The sequence below is a fragment of the Venustampulla echinocandica genome (genome assembly GCF_003357145.1).
Source record: "Venustampulla echinocandica strain BP 5553 chromosome Unknown scaffold_0, whole genome shotgun sequence".
Taxonomy (NCBI): Eukaryota; Fungi; Ascomycota; class Leotiomycetes; order Helotiales; family Pleuroascaceae; genus Venustampulla; species Venustampulla echinocandica.
In genome coordinates, this window is record NW_022474205.1 from 1,804,787 (window position 1) to 1,826,796 (window position 22,010).

A 22,010-nucleotide genomic window follows, 5' to 3' on the forward strand; every position below is an offset into this window, starting at 1 on the left:
AGTGCGATATCAGATTTATATCTGAGTAATGGTCGTTGGGCCTTATAATACTAGCGAAAACAGTTTTGCACCAAAAATTCGCCCAAGAAGGCGCCATACTGTAATCTACCAACGACGGACGGAATAACCGCCGTGAGTGATCGAGGGCTGATGCAGATACACAGCTCCTATTCGCTTCACTGTTCTTCGCATCTCAGCCATGACAATCCCTTCTTAAATAGGGTCAATGGCCTCAATAGATTCGGACTTAGTCTATCCGCGTCGCTGACGACAATTCAAATAACTCGGAGCAAAGACCCTTTTGGCCGACTCCGGGCGAACGTCGAAAGAAACTTACCACCAACTCTTGACAGAATAATTGACTCTGTTCCAGGCCCGAATGTTTTTCTGGATTGACTCTTTTATAATTAAATCGCTCCTTGCCCAAGTTGGGATCAGAACTCTGGCCAAAAGTCCTGATACGCTAAGCAGGGTGAGACAATGCCAAGGGCTATGAACCCGTCACCTAGCAACGGGAGCAGAGCCTGAAGAGCCTGAAGGAAATTCGGCTACAGCGTAGGATCTAGGCTTCAGCCCCTAAATCTAAGGCCTAAAGCGCCTGGAGATGCCCTAACGCTACAGCAGTAACCGTTGCTCTGCCAGCACTACGGCAGAGTCGGGCGAGGAATAAGAAAATTGGACCATGGGGAAGGGTCTGTTATCACCGAACCACGCACATCGTGTGGACGGATCTTGGATGATACATGCCCAATAATACCCCCTTGAATTTCCACATTTCTTTAACCTCAACTTAAATTGGGCGTTGGCACGGTCAATCACACAGCGGCACAGCTCTCGTTTCAGCCTACTCCGTAGACATCCTCTTTGGAGGCTCTGTTACAATGCACACAGCTCACGTTTGTTGTTTCCACTCCTCATGTCTGTCAAGATACGATAGCAATGGATTCCCAGAAGCATGCGACGAAGAGAGGCCTGAATAACATCAGCTACCACATCGTTGCTGTGTTTATCGGCTCCCTCGTGGTCTTGTCTGGCGTGCTTTCTGTCTCAAGCAGAGTGCGAACAATTAAAAATGAGCAGAGAGTGCTCGAGTCTGAGCTGCGAACGCGTAATCTCAATCACCTCGTCGATGCCATTCCCAAATGTATTGTACGTTTTATCGATATCCTCCGCTATTTGCATTTCCTATAACCCCGCTATCTTGCATCAGAATGAAGTATTGAAGGGCCTTCCTAAACTTGTTCGATGGCTGAGGCCAACCTTCATTCAAGGCACACTGTATATTTCCACAAATCCTTGATGAGGGTTGCACCCATACAGATTATAAATGCATATGCTCAAACCTGCGAGCACTCGACGACCCAAAGCTGGTGGATCCGGATGCATATGAATTGAACTATGATGATTCATATATAGTGGATGGGGTCGACTCATATGTATTGGAGGAAGATGTGGCTATGAGGGCGTATCAGACGAGGGATACTCGATTCAGTGGATGCTTTGATGGCTGCAATTATCAAGATCAGCTCGGTACAGAACTCTCCTTAGTAGGTTTTCGTGTATAGTTAGCTAATGGCGAGATAGGTTCGGCATACACCATCCTCGATCTCTGCAACGCGTTCGAAGTAGCCGTTGACTTTCCTGAGGCAATGGTTCCTATTGCGAAGCGCCAGGGATTGGAATCTGGAAGCCGTACTGTTTCTTTGATAGCCACCCGCTCGGCCGGTTCTACGTCAACAAGATCTACCAGTAGGGTTACTTCCCAGACCATAGGACGCCAGACTTTAACTGAAACTTCATTAGGCACTACTACTACCAGTACCCCAAAAGAGACGACACCCAGTGAAACTACACCAGCCAACAACAATAACAATCCTACCAGTACCCCAACAGAGACATCACTCAGCAACAATGGTGATCCCGCCAGTAGTTCCCCCCATGGCGGTCTTTCATCTGCCGCCAAAATAGCCATCGGTTGCGGTGTTGCAATACCTATTGTTATTGTTCTCCTCATCCTCGGCGCGGGCTTTTACTTTTGGCGTCGCAGGAGGCAAGGGAAACACATGAGCAAAGCCGGCGAAACCGGCGAAGTGCCAGAGACGAACGATAGAGGCCTTCCCGAGCTAATGGCCCCCGCTGTCGACATCAAAAAGCCCGATCAGGTGCAATATAATCCGCCCCACCAAGGTCGCCTACCCGTTGAAGCAGGCGGTGTCCCGATTAACGAGATGAATTATAATACTGTTGAAGCAGGCGGCGCCCCAATCAACGAGCTGCATCATAATACCGTTGGGCGAATACCAGAAAGCGAGAAGCCGTTTGAACTTCATGGCCACACTGCACCCACTCCAGTGTACGATTCAACTGCCCATACAGGTGATAATTCTGTTTCGCCGGCACATCGCACTTCTGCCATTGCGAGAAAAAGCATTCCGGCGCCATCTGTGCCACCAGCCACGAGCTCCGCTTCGACGTTTCCCCCACCTTGGTCCGGAGGCGATGGCGCTGGCAACTGGGATAGTGTAGGGCAAAATGTTTCCCCACCTCAAGAGGCAACTACTTCCATGGAACAATCGTCACAACGAAGTATTCCGCAAGGGGTTACTTCGCCAGGAGGTTCCGAGGATGCAGAGTTGATGTCCTTGGAGTTGGAGGTTGAGCAGGTTCGACAGAGGAAAGAACGGCTACGGCATATGCAGGAATTGGAGGCGAAGGAAGAAGAGCTGCTGAGGAGGATTGATGAGAAGAAAAAGGCCGCCAGCGGTGCTGGTGGGGCTGTTGAAAAGAGCAGTAGTACAAGTTAAGAAAATTACATAGAGATACCCAATATTGTTAATACTAATGCGATTTCTATATTATTGCGGCAGTGATATAGACCGTGAGATCTAGTTAAGATCTGTCTCACCACCTTGAAGCCTTTAGCTGCACGGTTCTTCCCGGGGCTTCTGGTATCGAACCAAGCCGAGACGGAATACACTTGTCCATATTGTAATGGCACTCGTCTTCGATCAGAACACTTGGACCCAGGCTTGAGTGCTATAAATAGAACCGCGCCGCTGAATTCGCACAGTGACACCAGTATCTTACCATCTCCTGAGAATTTCGACATGGAGAATCTCCCCGGCGAAGGAAGCTCTGGAGGTTTGAACGACTTTGTGTTGCCTATTCAGAGTAACGTGGTGGATATCCGTGCGGGCCACGGTCAGAGTTTCGCCAGTGTCGTGAACGAAAAAGAGAAGGAACAGGGTGATTGGGGAAGCAAAAGATGGGAAAATGGAAACGCGGGGCTTACAACTATTAGAGTGGACACAGTGGTGGAGCAGAGATTTGAGGTGGATAGCCATCAGGCTAGAAGGTCATCGCCCAAGTAATGGGTCCGTTATTAACACGCCGCAGGAGACATCTTGGGGGCAAGAATGTCATCGGTGACTAGAGTGCTCGAATCTGTGTCAACATTTATCTCCATGGATTGCTCTGAGGAGCCTGTATATTTGGGTTGCGTTGCTAGTAGCTTTGTAAATACGGTTACGGCAAATACTGTCTCGGTTTCCGACTGGCCATAAGCCTCAGTGGCATCAACTCTTAAAAATTAAAAACCAATTCTAAATATCCTGCTTCTACATTTCAGTCAAAAATAGCGTAGCATTCATGGGGTAGAGGCGTCCATGCAGACAGGGGTATCTCGAAGAATTATGGAATGTTTCAGGAGTTATGAAACAACACCTATTCCAACGTAGTACTTGTTGGTATGTTTGATAATCCTAACTGTAAGAAAGTTCGGCATCCTGTTTACCGCCAACAGGTGCCGGTTGATGCTGCAGATCTTTTTGATGCCTTCTTCCTACCTTAGGGGACACCCTTGTCCAATCGCATTACCAAAGCTCCAAGAGGTAGGTCACACGATCAGTCTATCACAGGTGGTATCCCTCACCATTCGAAGCCACCAACCCAGGAAACCAACGAGAACATTTCCAGGCCCACCGTAAGTAAAATGCTCTCTAGAAACTTTGAGCCTAATTGTATAAAAATTACATCCTTGACCTGACTGGTCTCAATTTAGGCATTCTCGTCCCTCATATATATTTTTCACTTCCATAAAAGTTACCTTGTTGTACTCCATCCGGAGAAACGAAGTGTTGATCACTCCCTATTCCGCATAAAAGTTAAGCGAACTCCTGAACCAGGGGTGGCAGAGGCGTTTTCCCAGTTCCCCGGAGCAAGCTCCGTGGTGCGATATATCCCGGAATAACTTGGTGGTACGAAGTACGAAGTCCTTCGTATTTTCAAAAGCCGAATACTACGTACACAGGGGCAGGCCATAAAGTTAGCAAATACTCAAAAAGGGGCGTGCTTATCGGTGCATCTACCCGCCAGGAGATCTTCCAGAAGTAATGAAAAAGACAGGCTTAGCCTCCACCTGACATTTTGAGCGGTGAATGGCGGAAGGCCTTTTTTCAGCACGTTTTTGTTCTTCCTAGAGATATTGTAAATTCTCAGGATTTTTTTATAGCCAGGCATTCAATCAATAGTTAAGCATCTTTGTCTGAAAACTTTAGCAGGGAGGATATCTGGACGGTGACAGTCCTCATCCGTAAATATCGCTGCTTCCATTGTTGCTTTTCTATTGTTGCTTTTCGATTGACCGTTAGCTATTGATGATGAATCGAACGAATCATGGAGAAATCCCCAGAAATCCCACGGGCGGTTAACTGGACCCGAATTTTAAATAAGCATAGCTCGTCCGCCGGTACCCCCACACCATCGAACAGGAGAAACGGTATCGTGAGCCCACTATTCTCAGTGGTGGGTCTCTTGGAGCATCGCGGGGGTAGGCTAGAACAAACTATCTCACGGCCGCCGTGGGCCGGAATGATCGGGTACACCACAAGCCAAAAGGCTATTAGAACAGAAATTCTAGAACTGTCAACCGTTGAATCCCCATGCGTTCTGGAATCTTTTCCAACTTACCCCGCCTCATATATAGCTGTGTTGGTCGTGGCTCTCCTGATGTGGTGGCGCTGTCAATTCTGGTGAGGACTGAAGTGCTGTGTCTTGCTGGGATATATAGTGATGGAACTGCAACCGAGCATATATGCAATATCTATTTAGATAAGCTTTGCAGACGACCCAATGGGACAGGCACTCACATGATTTAAATCCCTGCGGGGATTCGGGATGGGCCACATCCAGGCCAAATCCGCGAGGCTCCAAAGTGACTAGAAGCATGTTATCAAGATAGGAGTGCTCGAGAGGCAGTTTTGGGGAACGGAATAGATCTTACGAAGTACCTGGGAACTCCTACTAAATTTACTTTAATTCGCACTTCCTATCCATGAGTAAGCAGTGATTGGAACAAAACCTTCCCTACCTATATCTCGATGGGTCTTGAGAAAGTTGATTCCGCTCTATACTCAGGTTTATGCTCCATTCGACTGCTGATCAATGACTCCTAGTGTGGCAAGACAAACAAAACAAGCTTTGGAGTTGAATAGTGGAGAACAGGTATTAGTATTAGATATTCTAAACTCTCCCGAGACGGCTCAAAGCTTTCATACAGTATTGTAGGGGACAATAGCTGTGCTATACAGTACATCAATCAGGGCCAAACGCCAAACCCCCGGCCCAATACATCAATCCAACCCACCATCCATTAACTCCTCGATCCACAGAATGCAAGTGGCGTCATGACCCTAGCCGGTCTATAATATACAATTATCTCCACTTTTCAATCATCCTCATTACTTTGTTTTCGTCGTCTTCTTCTCAGCATCGACTTGGACCTGCGCGGCCGTTCTCGATCTCTCGTATTTCGCAGATGTATCTCCAACCCAAACTGTGCCTAGGAATCGGTCCCAGAATGTGAAGAAGGGTTGTGAGAAATTCGTCTTGATACCCCAGCTCTGGTGATGGATGTCGTGGTAACCAGCGTTATTGCTTGTAATATGCTGTAGTGGATCCCAGGGTAGCGCATACCCGCAGTGGTCATCTACAGTCTTGATAGTTGAGGCCGTGAAAAAGACCATTCCCTGGCGTGCTGTCATCCCCGTAAGCGCATAGGCTATGCCGGCGCCAAGGGTGTCGAGGAGGAATCCTTCGAAGGGATGATTGTAGAGCGCGCCGAAGGCGTAGGGCACATATAGTCGATGGTGGCGGGAGTGGAAGGTTGCTAGATATGTGTTATTACTTAATTGTAACCAAGCTCAGGCATACTCACTGTATAGCCAACTCTGCATATGCATAGCCCGGTGTAGGAAATATTGCCATGTATCAACAAACATGACTGCAAACCCAAACTGCACGGCAGGCACAATATACCAATACATTGCCTTGGCAGCAAATATTTCCCAGCTCGCAAAGGCGGGGATAGCCTCTCCACTGGCGACATCCAATCCCACAGCCAAGGGATACTTTCCACCTGCAAGCACGCCGGCGACCATCGGGTGAGCGAGAGAGAGATTCTTCGAGATTGCTGCGGCGTTCAAACCGACCAGAGCCAGGAGCTTCGGCAGAGCTCGCTGTGCAAGGCGCAGTCTGGTCGCCCAGCGCGCAATATCATATTCTTCTCTTCCAGCGACTGCTTCCGGATCCATGAGTCCTAGTATCGCACCCACAATTGTCTGGATTATCTGTTGAATAACGACATCGCGTGCTACCTCATATCGGGACACGCGATTTCTCTTCAGGATCTCGGCAGGAGTGTGCAAACGATACTGTGGCCAGATGTCGTATACATCGATACAGTGGAAGATCATCGACAGGATCCAGTATGCCGCAATCGGTAGGATGAGGGAGAGGTAGAAGTCGGGGATGAACGAGATGACCGGCGGGACCGGTGAAAGGGTATATGACGGGAGGGGCGGGAGGTCGAACATCGCAGAGGCATTCATGGGGATAGTGACATTCGCCATTGCTACCAGTAGTGGTCTGCAGTTTTCGTGTTGCGCACGAAGGAGTGTAATGAATTATCTCGAGAGGTAAGGAGAGAAAGGAGTGCTGTTTTCAGGCTGTTTCAACAGGTGAGGGTGACATGAGCAGTGATGGCACGCCACTCCCGCCCAGACTATCAATCTCGTTTAATAAATCTCAGGCGTCAGCGTCTCTTGTCCGGCTTTGTCGGACTTCTCTGGAAATGGTTTTATCGGCCTTTCGCTAAATAGTTATTGCCGATACGCTGGTTGCAAGTCAGGTCACATCTGGTAGTACGATATTCACATAGCAAGACGTGGGAATAGGCAGCTCAAAAGCTCATTGGTGTTCCGCAATAGAAAGTACACACAGGAGTGGCGGAACACCCAGCCAAGGGGGCGTGGCTTCACTGTGGCTTGACCGTGGCGAATGCAGCGATCAAAATTATTGCCTAAGGCTGTCAACACGGCGCTCTAAGGCAGCCAGGTCAGGCCCCAATCTTATCCCACTTCGGCTAGATTGCCCCTCCACAAACCATTTCTTTTCAGTCCCCACCGTCCATACTTTATCGCAGTTGTAAACTCCAGACGTTCTGCTCTGTCCATACTCGGTCTCTTCCGTAACACTTCTAAGGACAGTCTTTGAGAAAATACCGCCATCATGATTATCTATAAGGTTAGTAGCGACTCCCCCGCGTCCTGCTTTGCGACGTTGTGACCCCGCTTCCAGATTGAGGCGGCCGTGCCAACTCTCAGCCGGGAGCCAGCGCCAAACTAGAGGAAGTATCGCTAACTTGAGAATCAATGTAGGATATTATCACCGGTGACGAGATCATCTCGGACTCCTACGACCTGAAGTTGATTGACAATGTCGTCTACGAGTGCGACTGCCAAATGATTACCCTTGGCGCGGTCGACGTCAGTACGTTGCAACCCCCATTCCGTTGGTTGACCACAGGCTAAGACAAAAGGATAGACACCGGTGCCAATGCCTCTGCTGAGGAGGCCGATGAGGGTGTTGAGGATGGCGCGGTCCAAGTCAACAACGTTGTCAACTCCTTCCGTCTACAATCGACACAGTTTGACAAGAAGTCGTATCTTAGCCATCTCAAGGGTAAGTCGACGCCACTCGTATACCTAGATACAGTCTAATATGTAATAGGATACATGAAGAAGGTTAAGGAGTTGTTGAAGGAGAAGGGAGCCGACGAGTCGGTTGTCACAGAATTCGAGAAGGGCGCCCAAGCCTATGCCAAGAAGATTATTGGCAACTTCAAGGACTATGACTTCTACATTGGGGAGTCAATGGACCCTGATGGAATGTGAGTTATTGCTATTGCTATAGATGTTCCCTACTAATAGCAGTAGGGTTGTGCTCATGAACTACCGCGAGGACGGAACCACCCCCTTCGTCACTGTCTGGAAGCATGGTCTCGTTGAGATGAAGGTCTAGATCATCATTATGCGTGGAGTTACCTCTAAGCATTTTGTCCAAAGCTACTCAAGCCTTTCTAGAATATTCCCCCGCAATTCGATGATATCAAACCGTTCCTAGTCTAAATATGCTATACTGTCTACTAAGATGTGAAGATGCGTGCAATTAGCGCTGCCGAAGTTGCCAATCTTAAGCGAATATCTTCAAGCTGTATGATGCGTGTACCATCCAATTGATCTACCCACAGAAATCCACTTACGAAATGGGAAATCAGAACAAACCAGAACAGTGAAAATCAAGATTAACGTCTTAACGAGCAAGAGAGTTCATCCCCCGCAAACAACCTAATCTCTGTCAGTTCTAAACCAGCACTAGCCTTCGAATTAGCTTATTTCTCTCCAAGATGGATTGTTCCGTGATATCTGTCGGGACCTACCTTGCCTAAGAGCTAGGTTTCCGTTATATGGACATTTCATGTATATACATATCTGCCTCTTCACCAGTAGCAAGGTTACACCGACCGACATCAATCCAAATCCCCTTAGAACTGTCATCAGATCACTATAAGTCTATACGCGTGTGAACTATCACTAGGCTTGCATAAAGCCAGATTATAGGGTGTTGCCTCTACTATTAGGTCGTCTTTCAGGAAAGTCTCGATGCTGTGCATGGTCCACAGGCCTAAACTTTTGATGGACTCGCCACAGCTCCAGACTGAAGCCACTGGCCACTAGGTATGCTAGCCCAGCGTATATTTGTGTGTATAAGAATGCATGGTGAGAGACCGGCCGTCGCAGCTTTAGTGCGATTACTTCCGAGACTGAGTAGAACAGCGTCAGCATAACTTATGTGTTGAATAGAACGGCAGCATCTTACAGGTAGTTGGCACGCAATAATCAACGACGTCAACGATAGCATCGATGACAATTCTTTCAATCCTACGACCTCTACACATATTGGGCCGATAGTCTCCAAGCAATGTTAACCTCGAACGGGTCCATTTGGACGGGAGTTAAGTCACTGCCCAAAAAACACCTAAGATACCGCCATTCAAAATAACAAACAGGATAAGCACTCCATAAGAATTAGCGACCAGCCAAATCCCAAAAATAGCCAAAGAAGTGTCATAAATCCAGCGGTCTCAATACGACCAAAACGATCGCTGATGGCTCCAATCCACGGCCTGGTTAGTGCCGCCCCCAGGTTTAGCAGAGCTGTGGCATTGGCAGCTTGAGAGTCGTCCAGACCTATTGAGTACGCGAAATCGGACATCGAGAAGAGCAGTATTATATAACCCAACATGCTCACAAACGCCCACCCAAGCACCAGTATAACTTCATATCGGCGAAGCAGCGCTATGTCAAAAGGATGCTGCTTTGGTTGGATGATATTATTCCGGCTCCTGATCACAATGGTTGCCAGTAAATTCATAACTCCACTAACAATGCCAGTGATACGAAGGGCCCAGGCCAGCGAAATATTGCTGATGGCTCCTCGTGTCATGAGGGAAAACATCAGGCCGCCAATGCCAGATCCGGCGGCACTAATACCATTGGCTAAGCTGCGACGATGGAGGAACCATTGAGAAGGAATAGCCATGCTAGGGATGTAGATAAGGCCTACTCCAAACCCCACCAGGATTCCTTGAGTCAGGTAGAGGTGCCAAATCCGCGTAGCAAACGAGGCCATAATAAAGCCTGTGGTATGGAGAGTAATTCCTATGAGCATTGGGACATGGATCCCACATCGACGGGCGATGACTGTTACAATTGGAGACACTAACATAGCCGTTGAGAAGTTCAGCCCGCCAATGAATCCAAAGTCCACCACTGTGGCAGTGGGATAGACATCGTTTTGGAGATAACAGCCCATGAAAACGCCGTATGGCTGTACTTTCAGTCAGTGATATTGAAGATCAGACTCGGGGGTCCCAAAACCTTACAGCAACGGCACCCCATGTGAAACAATTGATGCTGAGACAGGCCGCAACACATACCGAGCCGTATCCTCCATCAGGAGGAGGTTCGGTATCGGATTGGATAATGGACTGTCTCTCACCGAGCTCGTCTAGCTGGTTCTCCTCGCCATTTTGATTAACATTTCCACGCCTTGTCTCGTGGAATTTTGCAAATCACACGCACGATTGGAGCCAGCAGAAAAGAAACAAAACATATGTACCCCCATCATTCGTATTATGCAACCCTTAGCTTAGGTGCTCAATGCAGTCAATTTATCCGGAGAAGCCAAGGGGCCCACCTACATTTTCATATGGGTGGGAGGATATATAAGCTTTCGCCGCTGATCTATCACTGCCGACTCAGAGGAACGCCCGTTAATGCCGAAGATAATTCATTGCCTATGGGATGCTGATGGCCTGTAATTGATCACCGACACTGGTCTGGGTCTGTAGTTGTAACCAATAAATAACTTTCGTGTGGCTTGCAATGGCCCAGTTTGACATCTCGTCAGGCCGCCCGGAGAGGTCAGCCGCAGACGGCTGCTTCTCGTCCGGTAACAGCTGTGTTACCATTAAAGGAAAAGGCGAGTATGTCATGGCCTTCCCATATAGGAATTATATTGCTGGATTTTCCAACTGTGTAAAGCGGCCATAGTCCGTGAAAACGATCGTCGCTGTCAATTATGTAAATAGAGCAACCTAGCCTGCTAATATTATTAGCTAAGAGACTCTATGAGCAAGAAGCATGAGAAAAGCATATGTGATACATATTAAACTTACTATAATAAAAAGATTCTTCGTGAGACGTGCAGCGAATTAGTTATTGAACAACCTTTTTCTTTTTGCAGCGATGGAGTCATCGAGTTCTGACATATTCAACGAAGGACAATTTTGGATAGAACGCAAGTTTATCCGTCGTGATGGAGACACATAGAAAACCCATTAGTAGACCCATTCTACTAATGTTACAACGCAAAACCCATTTGATAAGTAAAGCCATGACCACGACGGGTCTAGTTCACTTATCCAGCTCACACCAACAGGTCTAAAGATTTTTGCCTCGCCCTTTATCATTTCCGCCATATCATACTCGCCGTCCATCACCAACTTAACATCCCCAACATTCTGCTCAAGCACCACCAAAGCTCCATTGGAACGAACTCTGGTGACCATAGCTACATGACCTCTTTTATCCGTCCATTTCTCACTGCCATCCTTAGCTTTGAAGTGGGTCGAGAACATCTGTAGCACGTCGCCTCTACCAACGCCGAACTTGTGTGGACCTCTGTGGGATTCGTGTGGCGTAGATGTAGATGATAGCGATAAAGTGTAAAGCAGATAGCCTTGTAGCCCGTATCGGCTGGCCATGCATGGTTCCTCGCGACGGGAAATACACTTGGCTGCAATCGCCTTGAGCCCCTCGGAGGCTAACTCCCCGCAACGTCCTGTTCCCACACGTTTGCCTTTCTTGGATTCACACCAGCTGGCTAACGCATTGGCATACCTAAGAGAGTCAATAATGTAGTCCAACGAGTAATTTGGAGGGATGATATAATACCTGTCACGGCAAACATCGAGCTCTTGACTGTTCAGTCTTCGCGGCGTCGGATAGTGTCTCTGCATCGCCGTCACAGTCGCCCCCGGATTGCTGGGCTCCCAAGAGAGATGTATCTTTGTTAATTCCAATGTATCGTGATGCCGAATGGCAACCCTGAACCATCGCTTTTCCCAAGATCCAACCATGGCACCAGAACGCACCATAACATAGTTTATTTTCTCTCGATTAAAAGTACAGGGAGGGAACGCAGGAGGCGAGCTTGTGAACCAAAGTGACTTGAGATCCAGGTCGAGATCTCTCACATCGTGAGATCTGGATGGCTGGCTTGATTGCGGAGGAGCTCTATGCTGACAATGTTCTTGAGGCGGGTTTGGAGGTTCTCTTCGCAACTGCGGAGCAATGATGTTTGCAAACTGTCTAACTAGCGGAAATTCTATATGATGAGACGATGTATGGCGCCGCTGAGGATGGCTTTGGTCTTGAGGATAGCGTGGCATCGTGCCCCTTTTCATCTTGGCTGGCAGGAAAGCATGCCGAATAGTAGAAATACTAAAATAGAACGCTGGGGATAATCTGGCTGGATACTGTGGCTTTATAGGAATTTTTTGAAGGTATGAAGGTAAGACAGCGTAGCTGAATCACCATATAGGAGACTCTGTGAATAATACAAATGAAAATATACTTCCATGATTCAACCCAGCTTCTATAGAGAAGTAAACCATTAACCGGGTTTATATGTTGTACGATATATAGGAACATGATAATGTTGGGAAAAGGGAAGCTCCTATTCTTATTCACGTATCAGGAGAATGGGAATCAACGTGATAGCTCAAACTCATCAGCGCCACAAGCACTCGGAGTTGAATTTCAATAATATACTACAAATAAAGTCCTGCAGTTCAAAGTGTTATCATTGATATCCACTTACTGGGGGCTTCGGTTTACTCGATAGAGGGATGGGAGGTGGGCGAGGTTCCTTAGATACAGCTGAGCCAGCCAACCCGGGCTTCTTCATTGGAGGAGGAGGCGGTGGTTTCTTCCTTGCTAAACCCGCCATATCGGGGGGTCTGTTTACTCCATGTGCTCCAGTTATGTTTTCTTGTTCTTGGGCTTGTGGAAGTCCAGGTGGCGGGGCGGGTGCGGTTCTTGTGCCGCTCAAGCCTCCCAGCTTGTCTGCAACGCCATATTTGTTGTTTAGCTTATTTGCCGATTGCCACCCAGATGCCACTTGATCACCATGTCTTTCTCGGAAATTATTTGCCGTACTCGCGGCCGCTCTGGCATCTTTTAATGATACCGATGAAGGGTCGTTTCGAAAATCGGTCGCCGTCTTCATTGCAGCTTTCTTTTGAGCGAATGAAGTGCCTTCACTGGGGCTTTCCGGTTTGGGTGAGGTTGGCGAGAGACGAGAGAAACGGGATTGGAGATCGTTGATTGGGGAACTGTTTCCTTGTGGAGGGGGAGGCGAGGCGTGGGACAAGCTACTTGCAGATGGGGGAGGTAGTGTTGGCTTGCTCTTTGATTCTCCAACACCGAAACCTGGAACTGATATACCGGCCGCACCTAGCCTATTTAGGGAGCCTTGATTGAGTATCCCTTTGTGAGAATCTGGAGGTGCTGTTGATGTACCGTAGCTGGGAGACGGAGAGGAGCTCGAGGGGTATGAATCTTGTCGAGGCGGTAATCGTGGTGGGAGACCTGGCGGTTTGCGTTTATCAGCCTGTGGAGGAGTCCTACTATCCTCTCTATCTTTGCGGCCAGGAGGAGGTGGTAGGTTGGCCGTAGACAGTCCCGTGGTATCTACTCGATATGGCATAGGTGGTGGTTTCGGTTTCGCTGCTTCTTCTTCTTCTGCTTTCCTTTCCGCTTCCTTTTGTGCTTGCGTTTCATTTATGTATTCTCGTGAAAGTGGTGCTCCCAGGCCTTCACTTCTAGGCGTACCTTGAGCACCCGCTCCATAGTAATTGACATGCTTCGGGGGTGGGCCAAATTCTGATGGGTCCTTCAAGGTAGATAAAGGGCGCGAGACATGTTCGTCGCCTTCTTTACCGTCCTTCCCCTTTCCCATCCATCCAGAAATTTGATTGACCCCTTTGAAATCACCCCGCCATGATTCCTTCTTCCCATCTTTGCCTTTTGGATGCCAGCCGCCTTTCGCCTTCTCTCTAAGCCCGAGTCCCGTCACGGACATGGTGGGCCGGATGCGGGGAAGGACGTGACGGTGGTGACTTTAACAAACAAAAGATTTGTTTAGACCAATATTGGGCGTCTGGGCGGGATGTATAGCAATGAGCTCGGCATTCAGCGCAGTAGTGTGAACCTGAGAGGGGAGGTTATCTCGTAAAGGCCCAAGATATGACGATAGTAGTGCAGCCGAGCCACCATAATAATCTCGGTGATAGATAAGCAATCGGCGCCGACTGGTTCCGATCTTTCCGGCCGCCCACACTAGTTTGCACCTTTATAATACAAAGTAAGCAAAACTATTTCACAACAGCACATAATAGGCCTTGTAGCGTAATGGTTAACGCGTCAGATTTCGGTACACCGAAATTAAAATCCTCTGAAGATTGGGAGTTCGAGTCTTCCCAGGGTCGTTATATTTTTTGCCTTTTTTTTATTTTATCTTTTTGCTGGTCGTTTTTAGTGATCAAGAGGCGTTAAATAACAGGACACAACAGGCCTTGTAGCGTAATGGTTAACGCGTCAGATTTCGGTACACCGAAGTTAAAATCCTCTGAAGATTGGGAGTTCGAGTCTTCCCAGGGTCGTTATATTTTTGCCTTTTTTTGGTTTTTATATTTTTGCTGGTCGTTTTTGGACATGATCTGGAGGCAGACAGCTTTTTTTACTAGCGTATTGAGTGAATGGGTCACTGTCTGAGTGCAAGCGAGTGGTTTTGCCATTCCCCCTTTATTGCATTCACGTAAGGCAAGTAAGTAAGTAATACTAGAAAGTGATGGGTTTCACTACGAAACTTGATCGAGTATCGGGGTTGTTAAACAAGCATGCAATGAAGATAGTTCTTATAACAATAATTAATAGCCACTCACTCACTGACTCTATCTAGTCACCTCACCATTCATTCACTTATTGCATTTTGGAGGTTTTAAATTTCTACACCGTCTCACCCTTCCTACCAGTCTCTTCGTTCTATACCTTTCTAACACAGGATGGGGGCCGTTGGATATACAAGCCATACATACCTTACCTATATAGCATTTTAAAGCAGCGCTGTGTCTCTGTCGCTCGAGGGACAGACACACTTCAGAAGCGAGCAGGCGAGATCGGAGTTTTTGTACGAGGAAGCGTCCGTTATTTTTCCCGAGATCGCGATTGAGCTCAAGCTCTTGACAATACACCGCTCTCCACAGTCAATTGAACAAACGCAATGTGCTTTAAGCCTGCTTAACAACGCCTCCGCTGACCTGCAAAGACTATTCAACTTATATATTCGCTCTTGAAACTCTACCAGCACGCTCCTTCAACCGCCGGCATTGGAGAAAATGTCAAGCTCTCTCCCGGGCACCCGTGAGCTGCCTCCCTCACAATATGACCTCAGTACATACTGGGGGCGGGTTCGCCATGCGGCAGATTTATCAGATCCCAGGTGAGGAGGAATTGTTATGTTTCTTTAAGCAGAAGGTGCATAGCAAGCTGGGTTAAATGTCCACTGGCCATGCTAACATGTCTCCAGAACATTAATGGTAAACCATGCCGGTTTAGAGCGCGCGAAGGGTCTCATAACGGAATATAAGCAAGGCAAGCTCGCAGGAATGAATCCGGACCTATGGAAGGCGAAGAAGATTGTGGATTCGACATTACATCCCGGTTTGCGCTGCTGTACCAAGCATCCATGAAGCATGAAGCTTATAGTTGCTTAGATACTGGCGAGCCGGTCTTCCTCCCTTTCCGGATGTCATGCTTCGTCCTGTCGAATTTGGTCGTTACAGCAGGAATGCTCACGCCTGGTCTTGGAGTCAGTATGGACATCCTCTTTTCCTTGCGCTTGCTGACCCCCGGCGCAGACATCGGGGACTCTCCTCTGGCAAATAGCAAATCAATCCCTCAACGTAGCGATCAATAACGCCAATTCGAATAAATCCACACCGTTATCCGTCTCTAAAATGACACAGTCCTACTTCCTGGCGGTTGGCGCGTCCTGTTCGGTAGCCCTCGGTCTCAATGCCCTTGTCCCTCGATTAAAACGAGTCAGCCCGGCTACAAAGACGATCCTCAAAAGACTGGTGCCATTTGCTGCTGTTGCGAGTGCTGGAGCGCTAAATGTGTTCCTGATGCGGGGGGAGGAGATCAGACTAGGCATTGACGTCTACCCTGTGCTGTCTGAATCCGACAAAGCCAAGCTGGAACAAGAAGGACTGCCAGAGTCCTCGGTCCCTTCTCTAGGCAAGAGCAAGAAAGCCGCCACGCTTGCGGTCTCAGAAACCGCTCTTAGCAGAGTCTTGAACAGCTCCCCGATTATGATAATCCCTCCGCTGATCCTGGTTCGACTGCAAAAACAAGAGTGGCTCAAGCGCAATCCGAGATTGACATTGCCCGTTAATCTTGGGCTGGTTCTTTGCACGAGTCTTTTTGCTCTGCCATTAGCACTCGGAGCATTCCCACAGAGACAGAGCGTGGATGCTTCAAGTCTCGAAGAGGAGTTCTGGGGCAAGGGTGGAGAAAATGGGAAAGTTGCGTTCAATAGGGGGATTTGAAGACCGTGCATTGGAATAAATCAATGCAATTGATAAGATACAAACAGCAATGGAGAGGAGAAGCTACATATGCGGTGCCTTGGGAACTCTGAACATATTTTTTGGCATGGTACACTCCTCCGTTCCGTTGCATACCGGTTCTGGGATCAAAGCAATAACGGTTCAGAAGCGTGGAGTCAATAGACGAGCCCCTAACTATATGCCGCAGAGAGATTCAAATAGCTCTATGTACCTAGACTCAGACATATACAAAGAAGCCCCGACTCTGCCGACTTGTCTATCATGGCGAAGTCGAAGGCCTGCACATGCATCGTCTTTCAGACTTGACCAGATTTCGAGGAGCATATGTATAGTTTCTCAATGCCTTTAATGATAGGCACCGCTCAGAACTTTTCAGACCTTACTACTTTATTTATAGCACTCATAGTGCCGCGTTTCCCATCCACTAAAGGTGCCCTAATCACGTGCAATCCATCTAAATCACCATACACGACACCCTCCAGCCAATCACCGCTTCACCAGGCGAAACAAAATGAACCAACGAGTTGCGGCCGGTGGCGGTCTTTCTAAGTGGCCAATATCGTTGAGGCTGGTACATTTCATTTCCTAATTATTTATCAATAATTATGATTAAATACCTACCTAGGTCTGTGTATAATTGTAGGGGGAACATAAGGTTTCACTACCATACTCCCGGGGGGCCGTGACTGACGTTGAAGCGTGACGGGGGGATCCTTCAGATGATCTCGTTTGTCGAAAATTGCCCCCCCAATGATAAAGGATGATCCAGACCCTGCGGCAGAATTCCAGCGGGTGCACAGTGCGGGATTCGCTCCGTTTGATGAGCATTAGTGAGGGGTGAGTGGGTGTACGTGGACGAAAGTAACTTGTACTTTGTACGGTAGATATGGATGGGTACGAAATATGACATGACACTTGCATTATATATTTTTTTTTCTTGGGAAAAGGCTGCTGGGCTTGGGAGATTGAGGGGGTTCACTTTATATTTTACTTGAAATTGTTTTGTAGGTTGCGGGTTGCTGGGGGTGCTACTATTCTGGTTTATGCTTTGGATGTGTACGAGGGAAGTACCGGTACTGTTGTCGTACGGGGGATATGGATGGAGGGGGAGGTACCTGGGGGTACGTAGCCGGTACTCCATTTTGATTTATTTATAAGAAAGAGGTTCAGTGCAGTGCAGCGCAGTGGAGTGCAGTTCCGGCAAATTATGAACATGATGTAGCGAGTGAGAGCGAGTCGGCGTTGGAGTCGAGTGAAGGAGGGGCGGAAGGGAAGGGAGGCCGGGTCTTCTGCTATTCTGTCCAGCTGAGCTCGTGGCAGGAAGGCAGACAGGCAGGGTCGGGGTTATTTATTATTGTACGGAGTGTGATGTGACGAGCGAGCTGGACGAGAGAGGAGCGTTATGGTGTTGGCTGCGGGTGCGAGTGGTGTGGGAACAGAGGGCATAATGATGGGTACCTAGGTAATTACCAACTCGTAAGGGACGCGTGTGGGCTTGGAATGGGGATATCTAGGGATCTGTGTCTGTTGCCCCGAGAACCTGGGGGGCTTGGATTGGATGTCTTGGAGAGACCAGAGAGAATACCCGTAAACGGTCGCCTTGTCAGCAAAGAGGGAGGGAGTTTGGCTGGATGCGGCCAGCGACGGGGCGAGGCAAATTGGTAAAAGCTTATTAGGTAGGATGGGGTGCAGAGGATGCTACAATAGTACCTAGGTAGGTATGCTACTAGAATACAAGTAGTCTGTATGCTGTGGCGATGTTGAAGTGGGATCGGGGCTGGCATTTGCCCTGGGTGAACCAGCCAGGCAGCGGTGGCGACAGAAAAGAGAGTTGACGCAACGACGAACCTGGATTATGGAGTAGCACGAACTACGTCCTCGGCAGAGCGTAGGTCGGGAGGCAAGCGGTAATATTAAAGGCGAATGAAGAGGACGAGGACGAGCAAGCGGAACAGCAAGTGGAGAATCGAGGGCGGAGTTGGTTCGCGCGCGTTGCCTGATGTGATGAAAGGAAAGCAAAGGAAAGGGAAATGGGAGAGGGAACAGCCCTCGCTTGTGGGGTTCAGTTCAGTACTCGTAGTAGTGTAGTGGTCACAGTTGGAGGGCACAGTAGCAGGTAGTAGGTACTGAGGACGGGTGCTGCTGCTACGGTCGTATGGGCTGTAATAATAATATGGCAGTGCCGTACCTATGGCATGTTCTGCCGCCGGAGACCAGAGACACAGACAACAGACACTGACTGAGAGTGAGAGTGACTGATGGACTGAGAGCCGGAGCCCTGGAATCCCCGTTACAGCCTCCCTCGCCTTCACGCCGTTCACAAGCTTCACACGCTTCACACACTTACACTTACACTCCTACACTCTCAACTGCTGCCAACCCAACTCTACACCATACAGCAGCGTAGTCCCTTCTTCTGCATCTTTTTATCCCGCTCCTAGGACAAATGCCCCGAGTCTGACGCCGGGGAGAATCCTCTCCATTTCACCACCACCACCCGCCGGCAACGCGCCCCCCGACCACGTCCACGACCCCCAAAAATCACACCCCCCCAACCCCAACTTCCCAACTTCCAAAACCCAATCCCCAATCTCAGATCCAAACCAGAGCACACATCCACCGTGCAATTCGGTCGATACCCCAACATAATACCAAGTCCTGCTCTGCGGCTCCAATGCTGCAGATTGCCCATCCATAACCACCCCTTCGGGCGAGTCCCCAGAATCGAATTTTGCCGTCGCTGTTGTCTGAGCCCACTGGCTGCAGAAACGCCTACGCCTCCCGATGTCTACTCCATCGACTCTGCCACCCCATCGTCCAAACTACGGATACTCTCATCACCAGAATTATCAATCTAATCCGCTATATAGAGGGAACAATACCCTCTCGAACGGCGGAAGCCGGTTGGGAGCGTCATACAGCTTCCCGGCACCCTCGAGTAACGATATCGCTCCCACCCCGAATAACATCGGGCCACCGCCCGATCCCCCACGAACAAGCACAAGTCAACCCACCAGCAATCATTCCTCCGCAAGAATAGATCCGGAACCCGCCGCCATGCCGGTGTCCGCGGCAATCACCGCCAGCAAGACCAATACCAATACCAAGAAGAGACAACGCTCCCGAGAACCAAGGGAGCCGGACTGGAACTCATTCTATAAAAATGGCCTCCCCCGAGAAGTCATTGTCATCGACGATTCCCCAAGCCCAGACCTATCGGTATCCGTTACATCAAATACCCACGGGGCCCGCTCAATAGCCGCGGAGAACGGGAGACACGCCGCAAAGAAAAGGAAACGCGATGACGTTGGCGCCGCCTACGATCCAGTCTACCCACACAAACACTCACATTCCATAAACCGCAGTCCTGACTACGAGGACTCGGTTTCGGGGTCCACCATCTCCACCGATAGAACCACTTCCGCAGTACACACAACTGCAGCCACTTCATTAGGATCCCACTCTTCAAATGGGCAGAATGGCTATGAGGCTATCGAAGTACAGCCGGGTCAAAAGAGAAAGAGAGCGGCGACAAGACTCCAGCTTGCCAACGAGGCAAAGCGGAAACAGCTGGAGGCGAATGGTGATGCCTTTACCAACTACCAACCGCCGCCCCACCCACCTATAAAGGCCCCAGAGGTGCAGGTGAAAGTGGTCTCTGATGTGAGCCTTCGGAACCGTCCTCCCCTTGGAATGGCACTGACCCGAATCTAGAACTCCTATACGAAAAATAGCAAGGTTGATGACGATGATGGGCATTATATCGTTGTCCCAGACAGTGATCTCACAGAGAGATGTAAGTCGCTTCCTCCCGCCTTGCCGAAACCGATCCCACTAACGCGCACATAGATCAAGTTACGAAGCTACTCGGCCAGGGCACCTTTGGCAAAGTAGTACAAGCCCGGGATCGGAAAAGGAACAAACTTGTCGCCGTTAAGATTATCAGATCGGTTCAGAAATACCGAGATGCCTCGCGAATAGAACTTCGGGTCCTCTCGACGCTGAAGGCAAATGACTGCGACAACCGAAACCGGTGTATACATCTTCGAGATTGTTTTGACTATCGGGGGCACATCTGTATTGTGATGGACTTACTTGGACAAAGTGTCTTTGACTTTTTGAAGGGCAACGCTTTTGTCCCATTCCCAAACAGTCAGATACAGAGCTTTGCGAGACAGCTTTTCACCAGCGTTGCTTGTAAGTTTTGGCAGATGCCGATAAACAAGAAGAAGGCTAATATGAGATACAGTCCTGCACGATTTGAATCTGATCCACACTGATCTCAAACCAGAGAACATCCTTTTATGCGATAATTCCTACCAGGCGTTCACATACAGCCGGAGAATCCCATCGTCGTCAACAACAAATAACCGCCAGGCGGCTCAGCGCAAAGTCCTTCTTGATACTGAGATTCGGCTCATTGACTTCGGTTCCGCAACCTTCCAGGATGAATATCATTCCTCGGTCGTCTCTACCCGCCATTACAGGGCACCTGAGATCATCCTGGGACTTGGATGGTCATTCCCTTGCGATATCTGGAGTATTGGGTGCATACTTGTTGAGTTTTTCACAGGCGATGCCTTGTTTCAGACGCACGACAACCTGGAACACCTGGCCATGATGGAAGCTGTCTGTGGAGGCAAGTTGGACAGCCATCTTGTCCAACAAGTCAACAGCATGGCAAGGCGCAATGGAGGAAATCCTGCCTCTAAGTATATCTCACAAATGTATCTGTTTAGTTCCTTGCTAACCTGATCCAGATTCTTCAAACGGTTAAAACTGGATTATCCTCAACCAGACACTACTAGGGCTTCGAGGCGTTTTGTGAAGGCCATGAAACGGTTGGATGTAAGCCCCTACCTACACCCCTTGTAGTTGTATTCTTTGCTAACATGTGATAGGAAATCATCCCCGATAACAACAAATTCTGTAAGAACTTTTTGGATCTTTTGAAGAAAATCTTCGTCTATGATCCAGCAGCCCGTATCACCGCGAAAGCTGCACTTCAGCATCCATGGTTTAAAGAGGCGGCTACCCCGGACGACGGGACTGAGGCTGCTAAGATACGTGTGCAAAGACAACAGGCGGCCGAAGAGGCAGCTGCCGCAGCAGCAGTTAATCAAGTTAATCATAGGCATAATGGCTACCGGCATTGAATTGGACATGAGGCATGAACACGGTGGTGTGGCGGGCGTAGCGGCGTATAGGGATTAGGGGAACAGGGCATTTTCTACAATTGGATCACCTATGTGTTGGCCAATGCATATAGGCGTTCATCATGTGTTTAGTTACTGGCAACGACTTGAACTCTTCTAGACATTGTCTTCTAGATCAGCGATGTTCAAGCAATAGAGAACCATGGTCCACATGGTGTAGGATTAACACACTACCAGATTTATGATGTAAGGACAACATC

At 48.7% G+C, this 22,010-nt stretch overlaps 7 protein-coding genes across 7 annotated transcripts; 4 read left to right on the forward strand and 3 right to left on the reverse strand.

Annotated features, from left to right (window-relative positions):
- Positions 1-1,142: 1,142 nt before the first annotated feature.
- BP5553_00550 (uncharacterized protein) lies at positions 1,143-3,371 on the forward strand (the record flags this gene model as incomplete). Its single annotated transcript, XM_032009173.1, has 4 exons — positions 1,143-1,149; positions 1,417-1,530; positions 1,585-2,793; positions 2,890-3,371. 4 exons carry the CDS (start codon positions 1,143-1,145, stop codon positions 3,369-3,371), a joined length of 1,812 nt encoding a protein of 603 aa, XP_031873227.1.
- Positions 3,372-5,738: 2,367 nt separating this feature from the next.
- BP5553_00551 (Uncharacterized protein) lies at positions 5,739-6,908 on the reverse strand (the record flags this gene model as incomplete). The annotated part of the gene is made up of 2 exons (XM_032009174.1): positions 5,739-6,166; positions 6,215-6,908. The coding sequence occupies 2 exons, from the start codon at positions 6,906-6,908 to the stop codon at positions 5,739-5,741; spliced, it is 1,122 nt and encodes a 373-aa protein (XP_031873228.1).
- Positions 6,909-7,566: 658 nt separating this feature from the next.
- On the forward strand, positions 7,567-8,358 carry BP5553_00552 (Mss4-like protein; the record flags this gene model as incomplete). The annotated part of the gene is made up of 5 exons (XM_032009175.1): positions 7,567-7,581; positions 7,716-7,827; positions 7,882-8,019; positions 8,068-8,227; positions 8,274-8,358. The coding sequence occupies 5 exons, from the start codon at positions 7,567-7,569 to the stop codon at positions 8,356-8,358; spliced, it is 510 nt and encodes a 169-aa protein (XP_031873229.1).
- A 1,032-nt stretch (positions 8,359-9,390) lies between these two features.
- BP5553_00553 (uncharacterized protein) lies at positions 9,391-12,352 on the reverse strand (the record flags this gene model as incomplete). Its single annotated transcript, XM_032009176.1, has 5 exons — positions 9,391-10,227; positions 10,283-10,411; positions 10,733-10,858; positions 11,333-11,801; positions 11,856-12,352. The coding sequence occupies 5 exons, from the start codon at positions 12,350-12,352 to the stop codon at positions 9,391-9,393; spliced, it is 2,058 nt and encodes a 685-aa protein (XP_031873230.1).
- A 413-nt stretch (positions 12,353-12,765) lies between these two features.
- Positions 12,766-14,046, reverse strand: BP5553_00554 (uncharacterized protein; the record flags this gene model as incomplete). Its single annotated transcript, XM_032009177.1, has 1 exon — positions 12,766-14,046. The coding sequence occupies one exon, from the start codon at positions 14,044-14,046 to the stop codon at positions 12,766-12,768; it is 1,281 nt and encodes a 426-aa protein (XP_031873231.1).
- Positions 14,047-15,361: 1,315 nt separating this feature from the next.
- Positions 15,362-16,573, forward strand: BP5553_00555 (putative mitochondrial transport protein; the record flags this gene model as incomplete). Its single annotated transcript, XM_032009178.1, has 4 exons — positions 15,362-15,465; positions 15,553-15,686; positions 15,740-15,834; positions 15,884-16,573. 4 exons carry the CDS (start codon positions 15,362-15,364, stop codon positions 16,571-16,573), a joined length of 1,023 nt encoding a protein of 340 aa, XP_031873232.1.
- Positions 16,574-19,378: 2,805 nt separating this feature from the next.
- BP5553_00556 (uncharacterized protein) lies at positions 19,379-21,750 on the forward strand (the record flags this gene model as incomplete). The annotated part of the gene is made up of 6 exons (XM_032009179.1): positions 19,379-20,257; positions 20,309-20,390; positions 20,444-20,791; positions 20,844-21,306; positions 21,355-21,442; positions 21,496-21,750. The coding sequence occupies 6 exons, from the start codon at positions 19,379-19,381 to the stop codon at positions 21,748-21,750; spliced, it is 2,115 nt and encodes a 704-aa protein (XP_031873233.1).
- Between the last annotated feature and the right edge of the window lie 260 nt (positions 21,751-22,010).